A 21,754-nucleotide genomic window follows, 5' to 3' on the forward strand; every position below is an offset into this window, starting at 1 on the left:
TGCGCGGCGCGGGGGGGCGCTGCAGGCTGGGGGGAGCGCCAGGGCCCGGCCCTTCCCGCCCCTAGAGCCCCATAGTCCCTCCTTCCCCCCACCCCCAGAGCCTCCCTGCCCCAGAGCCCCCTGCACCGCCCCCCGTTATCCAACCTCCCCAGAGCCCTCCTGTCCCTCCACCCTCCCCTGCCCCAGCGCCCCCCGCAGCTCCCCCCGCTATCCAACCTCCCCAGAGCCCTCCTGTCCCTCCCCCTCCCCTGCCTCAGAGCCCCCTGCACCGCCCCCCACCCTGCCCCAGAGCCCCCCTGCACCTCGCCCTGCTACCCAACCTCCCCCCAGAGCCCCTCTGTCCCTCCCCCATCCTGCCGCAGAGCCCCCCTGCACCTCCCCCCCCGCTATCCAACCTCCCCAGAGCCCTCCTGTCCCTCCCCCCTCCCCTGCCCCAGCGCCCCCCGCAGCTCCCCCCGCTATCCAACCTCCCCACAGAGCCCCCTGCCCCAAAGCCCCCTGCCCCAGAGCCTCCCTGCACCTCCCCCCATTATCTAACCTCCCCCAGAGCCCCCTGCACCGCCCCCTGCAGTTTAAACCAGGTTCCTGCACAGACTCTAACTGCGTCTACACTGGGCCCTTTGCCAACACAGCTGAGCCATTAGGGGGATGATTTTTTCACACTCCTATTGACATAGCAATGTCAGCAAAACTTTGAAATGTGTCTGAGTGTCGGCTCCTTACAGGGAGGCCTGGACCAGCGGGGTGGGGAGGGAGAGGCCCCTGGAGCGGGGCTCTGCTGGCAGAAGTTTGGGAAGTGCAGCTTTACTGTGCCCTGTTTGGGTATTTGTAACAATCGCAGGTAAAGTCCTGCCCAGGCCGAGAGTGTGTCTGAAGCTGAAGGAACTGCTTTGATTATTAATAGTTATTTATTATTAATGATCACTGTTTGCTTATTACGGGGGAGGGGGCACTCTGCAACTGTTACACCTTTTGCTTTCTGTGTATGGCCTCGTTCTCTCAGTACGGGGTGGGATGTGTGTTTGCAGGCAGGCAGTGCTCAGCAGCTGCTGTGGTCGTAGACTTGGTCCTTGCAGGAGACACACACACTGTGCTCTCCCAGGGAGATTTCACTTTCTTCTTCCTTCTCCTGAAATCCAAACTACAAGTGTTTTCAGGCTGAAAGTGTGTGCGTTGGGTGGAAATGCGTCTTCAGCTGTTTGTGAGCTCCACATCTGGGCCCGCTGCAGGAGGAGTGAGGGACCAGGACAGCAGCTCTGCAGAGTGGGTCTGGGAAGCTGTTGCCTAACACGGGTGAGAGGGAGGAAGGCCCAGAGACAGGAGTCTGATGAAGAGCAGTGTGGATTCTGGGCAGCGGACGTGCCAGCGTGACCATGCACGGTATGACAGAGGGGTGCAGCGACCGGCAGCGTCCCAGGGATTACATGCTGGGATTTGGAAAGTAACTTGGGTGATAGAAAACTGGACTAAACACAGAGGGCCTGATCCTCAACTGATGTAAATCAGCATCACTCTGTTGGATTTGATGGCGCTATGATGATTTGCACTAGCTGAGGGTTGGGCCCCAGGGGTCGGGGAGGGAGGCTGTGGAGATTAATAAAACTGGGACTTTTCAGCTTGGAAAAGAGACGGCTAATGGGGAAGATATGATAGAGGTCTATAAAATCATGACTGGTGTGGAGAAAGTAGATAAGGAAGTGTTGTTTACTACATCTCATAACACAAGAACTAGGGGTCACCCAATGAAATTAATAGGCAGCAGGTTTAAAACAAATAAAAGGAAGTATTTTTTCACACAACGCGCAGTCAACTTGTGGAACTCCTTGCCTGAGGATGTTGTGAAGGCCAAGACCATAACAGGGTTCAAAAAAGAACTAGATAAGTTCATGGAGGATAGGTCCATCAATGGCCATTAGCCAGGATGAGCAGGAATGGTGTCCCTAGCCTCTGTGTGCCAGAAGCTGTTCTGTTCGTTCCCTCTGGGGCACCTGGCATTGGCCGCTGTCAGAGGACAGGATACTGGGCTAGATGGACCTTTGGTCTGACCCAGTACGGCCATTCTTATATTATTTTTTCCAGCAGGATAACTCTGTTCTCACGGGAAGTTCCAAGGCAGTGATCCCAGCCCTGAGCAGGGGAGACGGGGCAGTGGCCCTGGGCATACGTGCCCCAGCTGAGTTGTCATACTAACAGCAATGCCCCCGGCCTACGGGGAGCGGCCTGCAGCCACTTGTGCCCTGTGACGAAGAGGAGCAAATGCCGGGGGCACATTTCCAGTAGTGTCACGTCACCAGCAGGCCCCAGTCCCTGGCCTCACGGGGGTGCTCAGGACACAAATTGCCAGTGTCCGAGTGAATGCCGTGCTGGTGATGGCACTGGCTGCAGAGCCTGGGACAATGGAGCCCAGTGATTAGCCCCTGATGTGGGCAGGGTCGGTGCCTGCTCCCCTCCCCCGGCCCTGCTGATGGCCTGGCCCAGGCAGGAGTGAGAGGGGAGATCAGTCTCCTGGCTGAATCAGCCCGTGCCCCGCAGGGTCAGTTCGTGCTAGCCGGGGGCTCTGAGGTGGATACGCCTCCCCCCGGATCCAGCCTGAAACGCACCAACTCATTTCACGTCGGCCACTCACAGACGGTCACGATCGACAGCCGAGACTGAACCGACCCCATTCCGGACCCACCTGCCTGTCTGCGCACGTAGGTTTCATGCATCCCGGGGGGCCTGGTTCCTGAGCTGCTCCAGTTCCCTTCAGGGGCAGTGACTGCGAAGTCAATCCTAACCCCCGCTGATACTTTCCCAAGGTCTCTGCAGGCACCAGCAACACACTTCCGCCGCGAGAGCCAGGGGGCTAATTGTTGGCTCCAGCATAATTCTTACATTAAACAATCTCTGCGTTTGAAACAAGCTTTTACAATTCCCTCCACTGCTCCCAGGGGACGGAGCCTGGGAGGAGCATGAAATACCGGAGGGGTTGGTGTAAATCAATGTTAACTGGTGAGGCTGTTGTTTACCAGCCAGCATTTCATTACACACGGCGATCCAAGGAGGCAGAGTGCACAGGAGCCCGGCTCACCAGTGCCAGGGCTCTGCTGCCGTTCCCGGGCTCCTGGGCTCGCACGCTGGCACCTGCGCAGCCTCGTGGCCCGTGAATTACAGCCTTGTACTCGCACAGGGACCATCTATCTCACAGTGCGAACAGAAGGGCCCCGTGGGGCTTCTGCTTTCAGATTAAAACCATCCTGCTAAAGACACCCAATCGAAAAGACAGACCCAGGCAGCGGCAGCAGCGAGTGCCAATGACTAGCTCGGATAAGATCCGGGGGTGTGTGGGTGGGGTGTGTGTGTGTGTGTGTGTACACGCACCTAGTGCCCCTCTGGCAGGCCCTTGTGTGGTTTGAGAAGCATCCACTTTGATTGATTGGCCTCGTTAGCACTACAAAACGTAATTTTCCCTCTGTTGATATTCACCCCTTCTTGTCAACTGTTGGGAATGGGACACTTCCACCCCAATTGAATTGGCCTCCTTAGCACTGACCCCCCACTTGGTAAGGCATCTCCCATCTTTTCAGGTGCTGTATATTTATACCTGCTTAGTGTATTTTCCACTCCATGCATCTGATGAAGTGGGTTCTAGCCCACGAAAACTTATGCCCAATAAATGTGTTAGTCTCTAAGGTGCCTCTGGGGGAGATGTGGGTGAAAGTGCGTGAGGCTCCCCTATTGCTGGTGGGACACTGGGCAAAATCTTCTAGGGCCAAATCGCCCCTGGGTGCACATGGGCCTCAGCACCGCCCCCCCCGCTTGAGCCCCAGCGTGGAGCAGCCCTGAGCACAGCTCAGTCACCCTCGAGGGTCTGGCCCTGTCTTTGGTTTTGGTGGCTGGTCGCTCAGCCATGGCTGGGCCGCATCCCTCCGAGCACACCCAGTGGTTGGCCCCCCCAAGGGAAAGTTCCCCAGAGGCGTGGGGCTCAGCCCTGGACACAAGGGGGCCCTGCTCCGGTGGGGCTCTGGGCATTCCTGCAAGAGAGACGTTAAATCCTAGTGCAAACATACTGTGGCCAGGCCACTGAGCAATCACTACAAACAGCGAGGAGTCCTTGTGGCACCAGACACAAACACATTTATTTGGGTTCTAGCCCACGAAAGCTCACGCCCAAATAAACGTGTTCATCTCCAAGGTGCCACAAGGACTCCTCCTCGTTGTATTGCTGAGACAGACTAACACGGAGACCTCTGAAACCTGAGCCCCAAAGCGGGGCTTTTACTGCAGTGTGTGTGTCATTGCAGTGTGTGTGGGGGGGGGGGGGGGGATTCTCCCTGCTAAGGGCCCAGTGTGGACAGGAACTGCTCCTTAGGCCCTGCTGGGACAACTGGCTTCAGAGAGACTAAGCGTGAGTCACTGAAGCAGGCAGCAAAGTCCTACCAGCCCCAGCCCCAGCCCCACCGTGCTGGCGTGTCCCTCCCCCAATAGCCCAGCAGGGAGGAAAATCCCCACCCCTGGGATTTCAGGAGTTTTTTCTGCCTCCTGCAGTTTGCTGCACAGACATGACGGTTTGACCCTTTCCCTTGGCAAAAGCCCAGCTGTGGCATGGCCAGATGTGCAGCCGCCTGGCAAACCAGTCCGGCTGAAAACTGTCTCCAGCCAAATAACAGTACGGCCCAGGTGTGAACTCCCCATTGGGCAGCCTGTGCACTGCAGGGGGGCTGGCACGCCCCACTGGGCAGCCCATTCACTGCAGGGGGGGCGGCATGCCCCATTGGGCAGCCTGTGCACCGCAGGGGGGCTGGCACGCCCCACTGGACAGCCCGTTCACTCCCTATCAGGCAGCCCCTAATTAGATCATTCATAATTAGAGCTGGCAGAACATGGGGAGGAGGAGAGGTCATTTCAGTACAAGATTCCCCCTTTCTTTACTGAACTTTGGAATTTCAACAGAATGTTTCATTTGAAGATTTAGACCAACTCTGTTCAGAACCAGTATCAGTAAGAGCCTAAACCCTTGGAAATCCCCCTCCGTCGCACCGGACAGAGCCAGAGACACGCGGGTGACTCCATGGAGGGGAGAGGCGCAGCCGCAGACTCAGTGAAGGAAAAATCCCTAAAGGTCTGAAAGTGACATGGTGCCTAGTTACTTACAGAGCCCAGAGCATGCTGGGTGCTCCAGAGACCCTGCCATCTAGACAGAGAGCCGCCGGCTGGGCGAGAGGGATGTGATGCACCGAAAGCGAGCTGGAGCAAAGCGTGGAGGTGAACCCTTAAGTTGTGAGGCGCTGACGCACCGGGGGTTTGACTCGGGCCTCGCGTACGTTGGCCTGGAGATTCAGAGAAACTCGGCCCAAGTCAATGAAGGGCAGGGCCGGCTCCAGCATTTCTGCCGCCCCAAGCAAAAAAAAAAAAAAAAAAAGCCGCGATCGGCGGCAGCAGTTCAGCGGCAGGTCCTTCGCTCCTAGAGGGAGTGAGGGACCTGCCGCCCCCGAATTGCCGCAGGTGCCGCCCCTCTCCCTTAGCTGCCCCAAGCACCTGCTTGTTAAGCTGGTGCCTGGAGCCGGCCCTGATGAAGGGACAAGTATAAAGCCATCATGAGAGCGATAGCTATTCCTCCGCCCTAGAGTGTCACACCCAGCAAATAGCCCCTCACCCTTGGCTCTGTCCCAAGCACCTAGTAAAATGCCTGGTCATTCAGGGTTAGCCCCCAGGTGTGCCCGTGTGCTCCCTCGCCGACCCAGACAGCGCACAGCCCCTGCTCTGAAGAGCAAACAGTCTGAAAGAAAGGGGTGCAACCTACACGTGGCCACCAGCAAAGCGTCTTCCTGCCCAGCGGGGACGTCCACGCGTGAGCAGCGTGAGGTGAACTGGGAGAAAGAAGAATCTCGCCCAGGCTGTGTGTGAAGAATTTGTCTGACAAGTTTCAACCCGGAGCAGATGTGACTGGCTGAGTTCTGGGACACGGAGCTTTCCAAGGCCATCGCTTAGCAAAGGGGCTGGGATTAAACAAACCCAAATGCAGGCTGGTAACAGTGCTGGGGAAGGCAGCAGACACCCATTCGAGAGCCAGCAGGAAAGCCAGGCAAAGAGGGGCCTGGTCGTAAGACTTCCCTGAATCCACTTCGCTGCATGACATTCGATGGCCTCTGTTCATCCGTGGCCTTGCTGTGCAGGTCAGACTGGATGGCCCTAGTGCGCCCCTCGGCCTTACGCTCTACGAATGAATTAAGTGACCCCACTGGGGGGAGAGCAGAACGAGCAGCGGAGGAAGGGAACTGCCGCAGATCTGGGCCATGAGTGGATTCCTGTGCCGGGAATGGGAGCTGTACCGCATTTCAGCTCCCGCTACAGAACACAGCCGTCGCCCGCATGTTGAACACAGAGGTGCTGCCCCAGCAGGGCCCATGTGATGGAGTGTTACACCGGGCCACACGCGGAGGGCACAGCGATGCCAGGCAAGCAGGCACCTGGGTAATGGATGGTGGCGAGGAACTGGGAAGCCTGTCAGGAGTCAGGTTCAGGGTCCCGACTGGGGCAGGGCAGGCTGTAGTTACATAGCTCTGCACGGTCAGGCCCGTCTTGTGTGACTTCCCCTGGCCCAGGTAGTGATGACGGGGCCCTGGCTCTCACCTCGGACAGGGCAGTGCTGGTCAGGCCAGGAATGAAAGGCAGAAAGGAGCTCTCCCCTGCCCACCTTGTCCCCCCTGCCCCAGTGGCCGGCTGTATCCCACTGAGACCTGTGGTGTCACCAGGTCAGATAATCACCTCTCGCTGGACTCATTCCTGTGACGCCAGTCACCAGGTGCTAGAGCAGGGGCGGGTAAACTTTTTGGCCCGAGGGCCACATCTGGGTATGGAAATTGTATGGCGGGCCATGAATGCTCACGAAATTGGGGTTGGGGTGCGGGGGAGGTGAGGGCTCCGGCTGGGGGTGTGGGCTCTGGGGTGGGGCCAGAAATGAGGAGTTCAGGGTGTGGGAGGGGGCTCTGGGCTGGGGCAAGGGGTTGGGGTGCGGGGGGGGTGAGGACTCCAGCTGGGTGTGTGGGCTCTGAGGTGGGCTGGGGATGAGGGGTTTGGGGTGCAGGAGGGTGCTCCAGGCCTCATGCTGGCAGGAGAGGGATCAGGGCTGGAGCAGGGGGATGGGAGGAGGTCAGGGGTGCAGGCTCTGGGCAGCGCTTATCTCAAGCAGCTCCCGGAAGCAGCGGCCTGTCCCTCCCTTAGCCATGGGAGCTGCAGAACCAGCACTTGGGGCAGGGGCAGCGTGTGGAGCCCCCTGGCTGCCCCTACACGTAGGAGCCGGAGGGGCAACATGCCGCTGCTTCTGGGAGCCACAACACGTGCGGAGCGGGGCAAGCCCCTGACCCCGCTCCCCGGCGGGAGCTCAAGGGCCGGATTAAAAGGTCTCACGGGCTGGATGCAGCCCCCGGGCTGTAGTTTGCCCACCCCTGTGCTAGAACCTCGGTCGTTGAGAGAAATAGCCACGTGGGACTGAGCTTTGCTGCTTCTTGTGTATATTTCCCTGAGACATCTGATGAAGCCATGCCTCCGAGTCCTTCCTCTGGGGCTATGGGCCAGCCTCGGGGGCAGAGGAACCCGGTCACTGGTCGGTTCAACCACAGCTTGTGCCCATCAGAAAGATCCTAGCCAGCCCTCAGCAGCGTGCCCCAGCTCTGTGGGCTCTGGAGGCAGGGCCGATCTGGCGGAGGGAATTGATTTCCTTTTCACTGATTTGATTCCTTTGATTGGTTTAACCCAGACTGGGTAATTCAGGTGACAGGTGAGAGAGAGCCTGAAGTTGACTCACTCGCCCTGGAGAAAGGCCAGGGGGCCGGGGTTTTCCCTGCCTTTTTCCTGCTTCCTTTGAAGAAGAAACACAAGATGCAACTAAGAGTCCGGGTGGTGGTTTCGTGGTGGTGGTTTCACCTGCACACTGAGCTGGCGTCCCCGAGACGCTGAATCAAAGCACAACGTGGAAAGGTCCCCACAGCGCCCAGCCAGGCAGCTTCTCAAGGCCACTGAAAGGAGCAGCCCAGAAGCACAGCTTGGCTTCGAGCCGCCCCAGGGCAGACAGGCCAAGCGGCTGTTTGCACCGGGAGCTTGAAGCCAGGCTCAGGCGCACCAGTGCAATTGCAGCAGCCTTGCCTGCCTGGGCTAGAGGTTTGCATTGGTGCTGCTACTCCGAGGGCAGAGGTGAGGGCAAACCTCCACGGGAGGCAAGGCCGCAGTCTGGCTGGGTGGGGCCTCCCCTGGGCCAGGGGCCAGCATGAGGCCTATGTGCCGCCCAAACCCCCATAAGCCCCGAGGCCCGGAGAGACTCCGGCCCGAGGTTTAGGGGCTCTCACAGGGTGCCCAGGCCTTGGGTTGGCCCCCGCCGTAGCGGGCTGGTGGCTTGCTCCCCGTCCGGCTCAGGTGTGCTCAGACACCAGGCGGGACGGAGCAAGGCAGAATGAGCCAGGTGGGGCCTCCATCAGCCTTGGCTCAGCCAGCTGCGTTCCGGTAGCCCCCTCTTGTGGCCATAACGTGCAGTGCTTCTTTCCATTCCCCCCCACAAGCCGAGCGCTCAGACCAGGGCTCGGGGGTGGGCGCCCCGGACGAGTGCTCAGACCGGGGCTCGGGGTGGGTGCCCCGGCGGGCGTTCAGACTGGGACTCAGGGGTGGACGCTCCGGGCGAGCGCTCAGACCGGGGCTCAGGGGTGGGCACCCCGGGCGGGTGTTCAGGGGTGGGTGCCCTGGGCGGTCGCTCAGACCGGGGCTCAGGGGTGGGTGCCCCGGCCGGGCGCTCAGACCGGGGCTCAGGGGTGGGCACCCCGGGCGGGCGTTCAGGGGTGGGTGCCCTGGGCGGCCGCTCAGACCGGGGCTCAGGGGTGGGCACCCCGGGCGGGCGCTCAGGGGTGGGTGCCCCGGGCAGGCGCTCAGACCGTAGCTCTGGGCCCATCTCCCGCATCGGCAGGGCGGAAAGAGAGGCCCAAACCCAGCCAGGGCTGAGCTCCCAGGGAGCTGCGCCCGCCCACGCCTGGAATCTGATGAACTCTCCCTGCCCCCGAGGAGACGGGCAGATGGTCTCTGCTTGGCGCCAGCCGACTCCCTTCCTGAGGGCAGAGCCGGGAGCTGCGTCTGTGAGCAGGCGGCCCCTGTGTTACCCCTGCAGGGGATGGGGCGGGCAGATGCTGGCTGTGGCTGACCCGCTCCCGGTGCCCCCAGGCTAAGGTGTGCTGGGCATAATTAGGGGGAGCACTGTGGGCTGTGGGCCTGCTCATGCCTGTTACCACCCCTGTAATCTGAGCCAGCAGGAGGGCAGCCTGCTCCACCCACAGCAGAGAACAGACTCATGGGCTGTGGGATCCGTTTACATCCCCTATGGCTGGTCAGCCGGAGGGACCCCGCTGCATTGCACAGGCTGTCCCAGCAGCACCAGGAAAGGGGGACAGGCATTAGGGGACCTTGCCGAGAGCTGCAGCCCATAGAGCCTGGTGACACGCCCAGCGCGTTCCCCAGCACTCACAGACCTGCCCTGCAGTGGGGTCAGCTGCCAGACGTCCCTCACACCAGGGGGTGTCGGTGACTGGCGGTGGGTGGTGGCTCCGGCACTGGGGCTCCAGCCAGCTCCCCAAATGCACATTTGCCTGTGGCCCTCTCCAGTGCCAGGCGTCGCGCCCATGAGCAGAGCAGCCCTGCCAGCTGCAGGAGCTGTTGGGGCGCACAGGCCAGTGGGCAGCGGGCTCCAAAGCCACAGCAGGACCTGAGGAGCCGCCTGGCAGCCCCTGCAGCGGGCGTGTGCGTCGGCGCCCTGAGGGTGCCCCGCTGAGAAACGCAGCACCCCTCCCCCCTAGTGCCCAGAGTATGAGGGGTGGCATGTTACAGGGCCGGCACCCCCACAAGTGCAGTGAAATGAACAGGGCGCCGCAGGGCCCCAGCACGTGGCAAACAGGCCCAGTAACATGCCACCCCTCATACTCTGGGCACTAGGACCAAAGGGGGGCCTTGCTCTTCGCCTGGGGGGAAGCTGCAGGGAGGAGCCAGCCAGAGCCTGGAGCAGGGGCAGGATCTGCCAGGGCAGGGAGCTTGGGGCACTTGCTGCACCCATCGAAGGCCAGGACGCGCGGGGGGGGGGAGGCGCTGCATCTGAAGGCCCCTCCCCCAGCCTAGGACTCTGGGTTGAAATAAGGCCTGGGGCCAACTGACGAATGACAGGGTCAGGGTTAGAGCTCCAAAAGCAGGAGCCAGAGGGGGACACCCAGCAGAGAACCCCGGACGGCGCCCGCTGCTCCTCACAGGTGTCCAGGGGGCCAGCGAAGCACCTGCTGGAGCTGTGAGCACACTCTGCCCTGGGCCGACCCGCTGTGGGCTCCAGCCTTGCCCCTCCTAGGTAAAGCCACCCCCTGAACGGGCACGTGCCCCGTCGCGTGGGTCACTTCCCCCACCCTGTGTCCGGCCAATGTTGCTTGGAAACCTCAGGGCAGGGCCTGGCTATTGTGTCTGCAGCACCTTGCACAACAGCCGTGGGCACCAGCGCAATAAACATGATTGATAATAATTAACTTGTGCTGCCACCCAGCTCCTGCTCCAGGCCAGGCTGCCAGGCTGTTCCCCCAGGCATGGGGGGGATGGGGCCATTCTCCTGGGCTGGGCAGAGGGGATGAATGTACGGGGGCGGGGAGGGGGACTGGGCTGGGCAGGACGAGGCCGCCCCAGAGGCCTGCTGGAGCCTGCAGCACAAACTCTTCCTGAAATCCAACCCACCACGCAGACTTTGCCCCTGCTGAAGGTCGGGGTGGGGGTGTGGGGAAGCTGCCCCATGGCCCAGCCAGCCAGAGGGAGGCTCTCACAGGGCCAGCAGACAGCCAGAGCCATGCGCTGCTCCACTCTCACCCTCCTCTTCCTCCTCACGCAGGTAGGGGGATCCCTCACCCCTAGGGACTGGGGGGGGTCCAACACAGCGGGGGGGGGGGGGAAGGGGAGTGTGGACAGCAGAGCAGGCAGTGTCCAGACTCCAGGGGGAGCGCATGGGTCCCAGAGCGGGCAGGGGGAGCACAAGCCCTGGCAGGGCAGGCAGATTTGGGAGGCAGGTAGAGCCTGCAGGCCATGGGGGGGGGGATGGGGTGGGCCCTGGGGGAGGGAGACAGATTTGGGGGGCAGGTAGAGCCTGGGGGGCGTGGGGGACGGAGACAGTTTTGGGAGGCAGGTAGAGCCTGAGGGCCCTGGGGGGTGTGGGATGGGGCAGGCTCACTGGTGGGGGATGGGGAAGAGGAGCAAACATTGGCAGGGCAGGGGGCAGGGTGTGGGCTCAAGGGAAGGTGTCACAGCCCTGGGGGTCCGTCCCTCTGCCCACGGCGGCCCGACGGGGGCTGCAGCCTGTGCTCTCAGAGAAGCTGCCCATGCCCTTCCTGAGCCCCACCTGTCCTGGAAGGGGAGGGAGCATTGGTACCCGGGGTCAGTTGCTTTGGAAGAGGCCTGTCCTGGCCCCTGGGAGCCATCGTGGTGGGCTGGGTGCTGCTGCCCACGGTCCTGGGCAGTGGACGGCCATGGGTGTGTGTATGTGTGTTGGGAACCTGCACTGAATGGGCTGCTGCTGACGGCTCCAGCCCTGCTCTCCCTGCTGCCATCCGGAGCAGCCTGTGCCAGGGGGCTGGACATTGCCCTGGCCTCGGTGCACGCCCTGCCCTGGCTCCCGTGGTGTGCCAGGGGTGTCTGGTTCCAGGACAGGGCTCTGAGCCCCCTCTCCCCAGGGCACTCCGGCCCCTCTCACGTCAGACCCTGGGCTTTCCGGCCAGTTTCCAGGAGCTGCGAAGGAGAAAGCAGCCGCCAAGGAAGCGTAGGCTGTGGGGAGCCCCACAGGGAGCCTGCCACCCCCAGCCCTGCAGAGCAGCCCTAGGGACACTAACCAGCATCTCCCTCCCACTCAGGCTGGCCCCAGCAGCAGGATGCACCGGCTAGAGCCCTGTGCTAGCTCCAGCAGCCCTGATGGGGCATTTCCATGTCTGGTCCCAGGTCGGCATCAGGAATGAACACCCTGCAACCCCCACAGACACCTAGCAACAGTCACCAGGGCAGCACCACTCCCCAGGCAACAGGCAGAACTCACCTCCCCCTTTGGCTGTTTGGGGTTCCCAATGGCTCCCTTCCTAGCAGCTGTCTCTGCCCCTGCAGGACTTCTGCCCCTGCCTTCAGGCAGCTGGGCTAACGGTCCCAAAGGCCAGCCCTGGCAAGAAGAGGCAGAAGAGAGACTGGGTCATCCCTCCAATCAAGTGCCCTGAGAATGAGAGGGGGCCCTTCCCCAAGCTGCTGGTTCAGGTATGGGAGGCCTTTGGCAGTGTGGGGGGTGGCAGCCTGGCACTAGCTGCCAGGCACGGTGTGTATGGATGTGTGGGGAGCTGTGGGGAATTTATACTGCCAAGTGCAGCTCCATGTATAATGTGTTATGCAATTCACCAGCATACTACTTTGCATACTATCACATATTTTGCATATATTATAAACAGCACCTTTAGCAGAATTGTGTGCTGATGGCAAAGGCGTCCGCCCATTTGACTGCTCTGGTGTAAGATGCCCTGGTTCTCCTGCAGGGTGGCCGCAAGGAGCGTCCCCTCCCCACATTAACCTGCTGACCTGCCTCACCCTAATTTATTTGGGGGGGGGGGCTTCTTCTGGGGCAATTAGGTAGGGCCTCATTGAGGGTTTGGGATGGCAACTCTCATTCTCTCCCCCATATCCCTTTTCAGACCCTACCCTTTCTTAGTCTCCTATTCATTCTCCACCAGCCCTTACTACCCTCTGTCTGTGTGGCTTAGGCCCTGTGTACAATAGTGGTCTCTGGTACCCTCAACTCAGCTAAAGGTGGGAGATCCCAGCAGTGGGGTGGGTTGATGCCGCAGGGCTGCTATGGGCACCCCACAAGATGCTGGTGCTGCTTGGTGAAAAAGGGGCAGCGTCCAGGAATCTACACGGGGCAGAAGGTTCGAGAGGGGAGGGACTTGGGGGGAAGTGAGGCAGTGAGGAGCAGCCTGGATGTGAGCAGTTCCTTGCAGGTTCTGGACAGACGGGGAGGGGAGCACAGGCTGGGGCAGGCCCAGTGCTCAGAATCCCCCAGCTGACCCGTCCCGTTCTCCGGCACCAGATCAAATCCAAAAGGGACAGAGAGATCAAGGTTTTCTACAGCATCACGGGGCAGGGCGCAGACACCCCCCCTGTGGGTGTCTTCACCGTCGAAAGGGAGACGGGGTGGCTGCAGGTGACGAAGCCGCTGGACAGAGAGGACATCAGCCACTACACGGTGAGTCCCTGGGTGCTGTGGATGGAGCAGGGGCATGTTCTCAGGGGCTGATGGCCCCTGGAGCTTGGAGGTGGCTGGGAAGGGGCCAGAGGCTCCGGTGAACTGGGTCTCACTCCATTTCTTGTACCGCACGGTCCAGAGGGCAGCTGCCCTCTCCTCCCCCTCACGGTCTCTTCCCCGGGCCCGGCAGAGTAAAGCCAGAGAGGAGTTGCTGACCCCAGCTGGGCGCCGCCTCCTGCTCTGTGCCCGGCCCTGGTCACTTGGTCACGTCAGCACTTGGCCCTAAGGCCCGGTTCTTTCCCTGAGGTGCTGAGAGCTGCAGCGGGAGCTGAGGGCCCCCAGCACCGGTGAGAATCGGGCCTAGAGCGCGCTGACAACTCAGCACTGGCTCGCTGCCTCAGCAGGGCCCTTCTGCTTGGAGACGCGTTCAGTGTGCGCCTCCCGTCTCCGAAAGCTTGGGTGAATGCCTTGTCACGGGCCTGTGGGTCTCTGCTGGCTGCTTTCGGAGCCATGGCTGGGTTTGGCGGGCGCTGCTGGCTGCTTGTGGCCAGGCGGCTGCAGGACTCGCAGGGTGGCTTGATGGTGCCTTACACCCTGTGCTGGCTTTGCAGCTCTTTTCCCACGCTGTGTCTGCGAATGGGCAGCCCGTGGAGGACCCCATGGAGATCATCATCACCGTGAGCGACCAGAACGACAACAAACCCCAGTTCACCCAGAGCGTCTTCACAGGCTCCATAGAAGAAGGAGCCAAGCCAGGTATGTGACACACCTGTCATGAGATGTGGCTTTGGAGGGTTCCCTCCAAGGAGAGAGAGAGACAGGGGCTGTTTTAGTGTTGGGTTAATTTTGCTTTGAAGAATTTAAATCCCAGAAACAGAGGGGTAGCCATGTTAGTCTGAATCTGTACAAAGCAACAGAGGGTTCTGTGGCACCTTTAAGACTAACAGAAGTATTGGAGCATAAGCTTTCGTGGGTGAATGCCCAAGATCTTGCGTCTGATGGAGTGGGCATTCACCCACGAAAGCTTATGCTCCAATACTTCTGTTAGTCTTAAAGGTGCCACAGAACCCTCTGTTGCTTAAATCCCAGAATAACCCAAAGGGGCTAAAATCTGCCCACTGAGCAGACGCGCCTTGTCCAGAGCGTGCTGCTCGTGTGGATGGCAGGGCTTGGAGCAGGCTCTCCCTCCCCTTCCAACCCAGCAGCTCCTTCTCCCGATCCTGCAGGAGAGTCGGCACCCTGGGGTTGACCACCCGCCTCGCTACAGTACCCGCGGAGAGGATCAGTTACCTTCCCAGAAGGCTCTGGGGCTGGCAGGGAGCAGGTGCAGATACCGCTGATGGGGATGGTATGAGAACTGGAATTGAACAGAGGAGCTAATTGGTAACAGTAAATATGGCTCCAAATTGTGCTGTCCGTTTACCTGTGAGACCTAGTCTTTGTATCGCCCCAGTGAGATCGATGGCTCTGGGCCGACGGCCCAGCCTGCGCTGCCCCAAGGCGCTTACAAGCTTATTCCCCTTCTTTGGTGACTGCAGAGAAGAATTGGCAGACGTTAGGGATGGGAAATGCCTGGTGGTTGATCTAGTCACCTTCCCCCATTCCCCTTGGTGGGCCAGGGCAGGATTGTTCCTGGCAGTACGTCCTGGAGAATCGTCTCCAATCTCATTTTGTCCTAGAACTAGAAAAATAGTGTTACTCTAAACTCGTGCCTAGGTACCTCTGTGATGCAAGTGACAGCCACAGATGCAGATGACAGTGTAAACACCTACAATGGGGTCATTACTTACTCCATCCTGCAGCAGATACCTGAACAACCCCACAGCGGGATGTTCGCCATCAACTCTGAGAATGGCGTCATCAGTGTGATTGCAACTGGGCTGGACAGAGAGGTGAGTGCTGCAGCGTTGGGTCGGAGGCACGTCCGGGTGTTACGTTTGCACAGAGCGGATGGATGGCCCTAGGTTCGGAAGGGCGAGCTCCGCACTGAGACGCATTGGGAGTGTCCGGCGCAATCCGTGTCACGCTGCAGGATGTCTTTGGCAAACTTCCCGCTGTCTCCGTTTCTCCTGGGCGCTTGTGCCACGTTAGACTTCCCCTGCCCGGCCAGCCCTTGGGCTGAGTGAATTGTGCTTGGCGGGGAGGCAGTGGGGGGTTCAACGGGCATCTCTGCAGCGCTAGAAACTGACCTCTTTCCCCCCCCCTCCCCCATGGGAGGCCTGATCGTTTGGCTGTGTTCGGTCAATTCAGCTAATTTAAATGCATCAAATCTCAGCCCCACGTTGGGTTTTGTGGAAACACATTGTTGCCGAGCCTGAGCCCAGCAGAGAGGTTGCACTGGGAACTGGGCACGGAACACTCCTTGGGGACGTGAGCACACGTGGCCTTTCTAGAGACACAGGCCCCACCCTGCTCCCTTCGCCGTCCATGGCAACCGGGAGCAGGAGGCTGAGAACAGCCCTTCGCCCCATCTCGCTGCCTCCTCCCCTGCTTCACAAACAGTCACAGGCCTTCTCGGCCTGCCCCGGGAGGAGGAACCATTATTCCTGTGTTACAGAAGGGGAAACAGGCATGGCAAGGACAGGGAGCTGCCCAAGGCCACATGGGAAATTACTGGTGGGCAAGAGCCCCTCCCTCGGAGTGTGCCGCTGTGCCAGGGCAGGAGTCTCCAGGACCTCCGGCCACACCAGTTCCAAGATGGTTGCTACAGGCTCCCAGTGAAGAGCTTGAGCGGGCACCGTTAAATCATCTTCCTTGTCCGTCAGTCAGACCACGTCACCCCTTCCTGTTCACATCCCCTGCCCTCCCTCGCCCACGCACCATGTCCAGACAGCTCATCCTCACTGCCACGGCCCCACAGGGCTCTGCCCTGGCTGCAGCTCCGACCACGGTCCCCGGCCCCTCCACCAATGCCAGGCACAGCCCCTGCTCTGTGTTCCCCCATGGCAGCTCCCCCAGCCACCCACCCACCCTTCCCAACAGCAGCGCATTTGTGACTGTAATAGGGTGACCAGACTGCAAGTGTGAAAAATCAGAACACAGGGTGGGGGGGAGGGGTAATAGGAGCCAATATAAAAAAAAGACCCAAAAATCGGGACTGTCCTTATAAAATCGGGACATCTGGTCACCCTAGACTGTAACGTGCTGGCAGCTCTAGTAGGGTGAGCAACGAGTTAACGGAAAGCAAGGCCCTGGCCCCAGCCACACAGGGGAAAGGCCCCGCTCTGAGCCCCGCTCTGCAGGGGAAAGGCCCCGCTCTGAGCCCCGTGTGACTCTCTCTCTCTCTTTCACAGACTGCCCCCCAGTACAGGCTGATAGTGCAGGCTGCAGATCTGCAGGGACACGGGTTCACAGCCTCCGCCACTGCTGTCATCGAGGTGCAGGTGAGGCTCCCAGGCTGCGGCGAGGGCAGGGCTGGGCTTCCATTAACACACAGGGCACTACTAGAGATGCTGGGGCCACAGACCCGGCAGCTGCCTCTACACTCCCACTGCTAGCCAGGGCCACCAAACCGCTGCCCGTACCCAGTTAGCAAGCCTGCCACAGGGCTGCTCAGGAGTCCCCAGTGGGGGGCAGAGCTGGGGCCGCAGAGCCTGGCTGGAGGGGGCAGCTTTTTCAAAAACCACAAGCTGACATGGGTCTCACAAGCGGCCTGCAGCTCTGAAAGCACCCGGCAACTCGTGACCGGCTATTCCACCCCCACCCCAGAGCTGGTCTCCCCTTCCCTGACAGGCAGGTAATACCCTTTGCTCAGCTAGCTGGCCTGTTGCTCTTTAAATAGCTGTGGGGAACCAATCAGTGACATTCACCCTCTTTTTCAAAACCAGTGGAATGGCCAATCATGTGGCTCCACTCACTTTAAAAAAAAAATCCGTACAGCCCATTGGCTGTCAGGCAGAAGGGGGGCGGAGTTCATCCATCACACACTGGGCAGGGCTCCACTGACACACACAAAAACCCGCCAAGATGCCACAGGCAGCAACTTGGGTAAAAAACAGGCTTAAAACATGTAAGTTCAAAGTCGCTTTCCCCCCCTTGGCACCTTGAGGTGGGGTTTGCTCTGCTGCCGGTGAAGGGCACAGCTGGGCAGGACAGGCGAGGGCAGGCTCAGCAGCTGGGCTGGCAGGGAGCAGCAGAGGGAGGGTGCCCCAAAGCCTGGGCAGCAGTGGGCACAGCCTGACTCCTGCACTAGAGAAGGGGTTTCTCCCTGGCCCTCTGGAGTTACAGCAGCCCCGTGGGAGCCTGCCCCCTTGGGACTCATGACTGATAGGGGTGTGCCAGCAGTAACTACCCCACGCTGCAGCTCAGCTGGGGCTGGGGTCACTGGGAGCTGGTTGCAGTCCCACCCACGGGCAGCCTGCTCACACTCTGGTGTGGGGCACTGCGGCACGGAGCTCCCTGGGAATCGGGGCATCCCCCTTTACCACAGCCCTGTCTGGGGCACTCCATGGGCTCCCCTCCTAAGTATAACTGGGGATCTGCACTCCAGCCCTGCCCCTTGGCTCCCCACACAGACCCCTGCCCCTACCGCGGCAGAGCAGGCGGGGGCAGGGGGGAAAGGCCGCACACTGTACCCTGCTGGGACCCAGGTTTGCCAGAAGCAGCCCAGGGCGGGGGTGGGGATGGGATCATGTGAGCTGGGCTCCTCCCTCGCCCATCAGCCGTTCCCCACAACAAGCCGGACCAGTCTGGATCCTCCCTCTGTCCTCACAGGGGACACTCCGTCCCAGGCCCTACCCTGGCTTGTCACCTTCGGGGCCACTCAGAGGAAGGGCACATCCTGGCTGGGTCTGACAGGGCATGGGGGTGTGGGGCCTTGTCTGGCCACGTGGGTCGAACCCTGTTGCAGGCAGCGCTAGAGACAGACTGTCCCGCTGCAGCCAAGACCTGGCACTGCTCCATGGTGCTGGGCCATCCCTCCCCAGGCCCTGCTCCTCGCCAAGGCCCCAAGGTTACTCACCGGCCTCACTAGCTCAGCAAACAGAGCCGGGGCCATGGGAATGGTGCCACAGGGAGGGGACTGGAGGGTGGAGTGGGGCAAATGGCCAATGCTCCGCGCTGCCCTGATCTAGGTCAGAGCTGCTGGGGCGATGCCACATGTTCGTGAGTTAGACAAGTGCTGGGGGCAGCGGTTCTGCTGTGCGGGCTTCAGAAATCAGGGTTGGGCCCTGCCTCACCCCGCCCCCCACATCAGCCTGGGCGTGCGCCTGGGGCCCTGCCTCACCGCCCCCCACATCGGCCTGGGCATGCGCCTGGGGCCCTGCCTCACCCCCCACCCCCCATCGGACTGTGGGTGCACCAGGGGCCCTGCCTTACCCCCCACCCGCCTGGGCGTGTGCCAGGGGCCCTGCCTGACCCCCCCCATTGGCCTGGGCGTGTGCCAGGGGCCCTGCCTCACCCCCCACCCATCTGGGCGTGCGCCAGGGGTCCTGCCTGACCCCCCCCCCCATTGGCCTGGGCGTGTGCCAGGGGCCCTGCCTGACCCTCCTCCCCCCCCATCGGCCTGGGCGTGTGCCAGGGGCCCTGCCTCATGCCGCCTATGCTGCTAGAAGGGGGGTTTCCATCAGGGTCAGACTCAGACGTCCGCTCCCCGAGCGATGGCAGCTGGGCTAACGGAGACGTTGTTCCATTGCCCTCGCTGCCCATACAGAGGGTGAGGGGGGTGTCAGGTCAGCAGAGTCACGGTGCGCAGGGGGTGGATTTTCCCAGCCTGGAGCACCATAGCGATGGAGTGTAGAGCAGGCCTGAGTGCCCTGTGCTTGGCCCTCCAATTCCTCCCCGTTTACCAGAGTGTGGAGACGCTGCTCCCCTGCTGCACACACCAGTGATCGCCCCGTGCGACCCCGTGCGGTGGGCACTGCTGCGGGGCGGGGGAGTGGCTGTGGTGCTTTGGGGGCCAGGCGTGAGGGGCCCCGCTTGGCTCATTAACTTGTGTCCCAGGTCAAAAACATGTCCGAGGCCCCTAGCAGCTCCCTGACCATCCACGTGTTGAACACTCTGACCGGCCAGCCCGCAACAGGCCTGGCCACGCACCTGTCCCAGCTCCAAGGCCCCGGGCTGCAGTGGATGGAGCTGATGAAGAGGTAGGTGTGGTGAGGCAGATGGGCTGTCCCTGGAAGGGGAAGGCCACCCCACAACCCCCCTAAGTGCAAAGGCCTGGGGCGGGGCGGGGGACGGACGGACTGAGCTGAAGCCTGGGGGAAGGACAAGAAAGGGTTTTTCCACCTCCTCAGGCTTCCCTCTCCCACCTGAATGCGATCCCAGCCCACAGCAGAACAGTTACCTGAGCCCTTCAAAACCTCACCCTCCCCAGAGACACCCCCCCCCGGGGATGGATCCTACTGCTGGCCTGGCTCAGGCTGCACCAGGGTGTGCAGGCTGTGGGATGGGTTCTGGCAGAGTGGGCTAGGACCTGCAGCAGGCACAGGTTCCATCTCCCCCGAGCCGGTGCCCAAGGGCTAACTGCAGCCCCTGCCCCCAGGCTGTGTTTGGAGAGAGGTGCAGTGCAAACAGGGTGAAGGTGGGTCTACCTCTGGCCAGACTCCAAGGCAAGGAGGCCTGGTTCTCCCCCGGGCCCTGCAGGGTAACTGGCAGAGGTACTGGCACAGACCCAGCCAACATACAGCCATTTCCCCTGGTGCTCCCTTCCTTGGGTTGTGGGGTGGGGGGATTACTCCCTTCTGGTCTCTGGCCTGGCAGCTGCCTCACTGCTCGGCTGGACCCCCACTCCCCACTAACTTGGCATCATGGGGACGCACTCCAGTGGGGCACTGCCATCCGCTCTGGCTCAGCCTTCCTGAGGTGTAGGCCAGACCGCAGAGGACACAGATCCATGCTCTGACATGACCCAGTACGGTTCAATCTCCCCATCAACTCCCAGGGCGGAGTGACGCGCACACAGCACGAGGTGGTGCTGGCCAAAAAGCATCGCCTGGAATCCCTAGGGGCAGCTCCTGCCGTCTGGAACGACCTCCCTGCCTGCTCCATCCCCAGGCGCTCTCCCCTGCGGTCACGCCTCTCCTTGCTCTGCCTTCTGCTTCCTGCGCTGCTCATGGGGGGAGCACGTCAGCCCAACAGCTGTGCCTGGCTCAGCCTGCACCTGGGGCTGGCTCCCAGCAAGGAGGCTCCAGGGGACTAGGGAGGGAGCAGTGGACAGCTTCAGTTTGATACACTTGTTTGGATTTCAGCTCTACCAACGCGGATGGGCACTGCCCGCTCTTCCTGGCTCCTGGGCAGGGGAAGGCTGGCACGTACAAGCTGCACTTCGACACTGGGGCTTACTGGAAGCAGCTGGGCTACACTAGCTTCTACCCCTATGTGGAGGTAAATCTAACAAGGAGCATGTCTGGGCCCAATTCCTCTCTCACCCGGGCAGGTTAAAGCAGGAGCGAGGAGAATCAGCCTTGTCTACAGAGCCAGCGCTAGCACGTGCAGACCCGGGAGGCAGGGAGCGCGTGGAGTGCCTGATGCCCAGGACACGGGTTGCTCTGTGTCTGCCTCTCCAGAATCCTCCACTAAGTCAGGGGAAGTTGCCACAGATGCTACAAATGCACTGGAGCCCAAGGGTCAAACTCTTTGATACTCCACCGTAAACTCTGCCTCGTGGCCTAGCAGGGCAGCGGCTCCAGACTGACCGCAGCGTTGGGGAGCAGACTCTGGCCCCGTCTCCTGCTCCCCACCCATCGCCTTTGCCATGTCAGAGTGAATAGGGCTCAGTGCACTTTACACGGCTCATCTGCAGCTCTGTCCCCAGCAATGCTGGAGCCGCTCACTGTCAACGGGAAAGGGTCGCATTTCCTCCCGCCCTGGACCGTCTGCAGACAGATCAAACTGCTGTGGGGCCGAGGCTCCCCCGAGCCAGCACACGCTGTGTCACACATGTAACCTGCTTCTCCCTTGTCTCTGCCAGGTTGTCTTCACGGTCACAGAGCAAACCCGGAAGCTGCACATCCCTCTGCTGGTCAGCCCCTTCTCCTATACCACCTACATGGGGAGCTAGAGCACAGGGGAGAGCAGGTGGGCATGGTGCAGGAACTAGCCCCCCCGGCCGGCCTGGCCATGGCTCCAGAGATGGGCCGGAGGAAGTGACGCGAGGGAGGGCTCAGGGTGGGCTGCGCTATTAAAGGGCTCTTTCAACAGCACTTGCCTTAGCCTGACGCACTCAGCTGCTCGTTAGCGAGCTTTGCGGATCCGAGTGGTAAAGCAGCCAAGGAGACGGACAGCTCTGCTCCAGGAAGAGCAGCATGGCTCTGCTGCTCAGGGGCCCAGTTCTCCCTGCTGGTGAGCGCAGTCCCTCCAGAGCCAGCAGGGCTCATCCCTCTTCCCGAGGCAGAGCTGTCGGCATACGGAGGCCTCTGGGCTCCAGCCCCTGCCCAGGGCAGGAGAGGGCCTAGCTGGGAGGCCTATGGGTGCAGGACTGGCTGAGAACAGGCCGCATGTGGAGGCCATGGGTGTGGTCTGGAGTGGCGACACTCCTCTGCTTACGGTGCTGTGGTACCCAGG

At 61.1% G+C, this 21,754-nt stretch overlaps 2 protein-coding genes across 2 annotated transcripts; both read left to right on the forward strand.

The window, feature by feature from the left end:
* The first annotated feature begins 10,831 nt into the window (after positions 1 to 10,831).
* On the forward strand, positions 10,832 to 19,080 carry LOC135888961 (cadherin-1-like). Its single transcript, XM_065416773.1, has 7 exons — positions 10,832 to 10,873; positions 12,151 to 12,273; positions 13,097 to 13,252; positions 13,864 to 14,008; positions 14,969 to 15,144; positions 16,546 to 16,635; positions 19,042 to 19,080. Exons 1-7 carry the CDS (start codon positions 10,832 to 10,834, stop codon positions 19,078 to 19,080), a joined length of 771 nt encoding a protein of 256 aa, XP_065272845.1.
* Positions 17,199 to 21,251, forward strand: LOC135888606 (5-hydroxyisourate hydrolase-like). Its single transcript, XM_065416333.1, has 4 exons — positions 17,199 to 17,261; positions 19,193 to 19,335; positions 20,440 to 20,575; positions 21,162 to 21,251. The coding sequence occupies exons 2-4, from the start codon at positions 19,202 to 19,204 to the stop codon at positions 21,249 to 21,251; spliced, it is 360 nt and encodes a 119-aa protein (XP_065272405.1). The 5' UTR covers positions 17,199 to 17,261; positions 19,193 to 19,201.
* Positions 21,252 to 21,754: the final 503 nt, after the last annotated feature.

Source organism: Emys orbicularis, chromosome 14 (genome assembly GCF_028017835.1).
Source record: "Emys orbicularis isolate rEmyOrb1 chromosome 14, rEmyOrb1.hap1, whole genome shotgun sequence".
Lineage (NCBI taxonomy): Eukaryota > Metazoa > Chordata > Testudines > Emydidae > Emys > Emys orbicularis.

Bases quoted from the DNA above. Each gene is read 5' to 3' on its own strand.
- LOC135888961 (XM_065416773.1), top strand. From the start codon at position 10,832: ATGCGCTGCTCCACTCTCACCCTCCTCTTCCTCCTCACGCAG. The intron at 10,874-12,150 runs GTAGGGGGATCC...CCCTGCCTTCAG, and splicing joins TCCTCTTCCTCCTCACGCAG to GCAGCTGGGCTAACGGTCCC. The intron at 15,145-16,545 runs GTGAGTGCTGCA...TCTCTTTCACAG, and splicing joins CAACTGGGCTGGACAGAGAG to ACTGCCCCCCAGTACAGGCT.
- LOC135888606 (XM_065416333.1), top strand. From the start codon at position 19,202: ATGTCCGAGGCCCCTAGCAGCTCCCTGACCATCCACGTGTTGAACACT. The intron at 19,336-20,439 runs GTAGGTGTGGTG...TTTGGATTTCAG, and splicing joins TGGATGGAGCTGATGAAGAG to CTCTACCAACGCGGATGGGC. The intron at 20,576-21,161 runs GTAAATCTAACA...TGTCTCTGCCAG, and splicing joins GCTTCTACCCCTATGTGGAG to GTTGTCTTCACGGTCACAGA.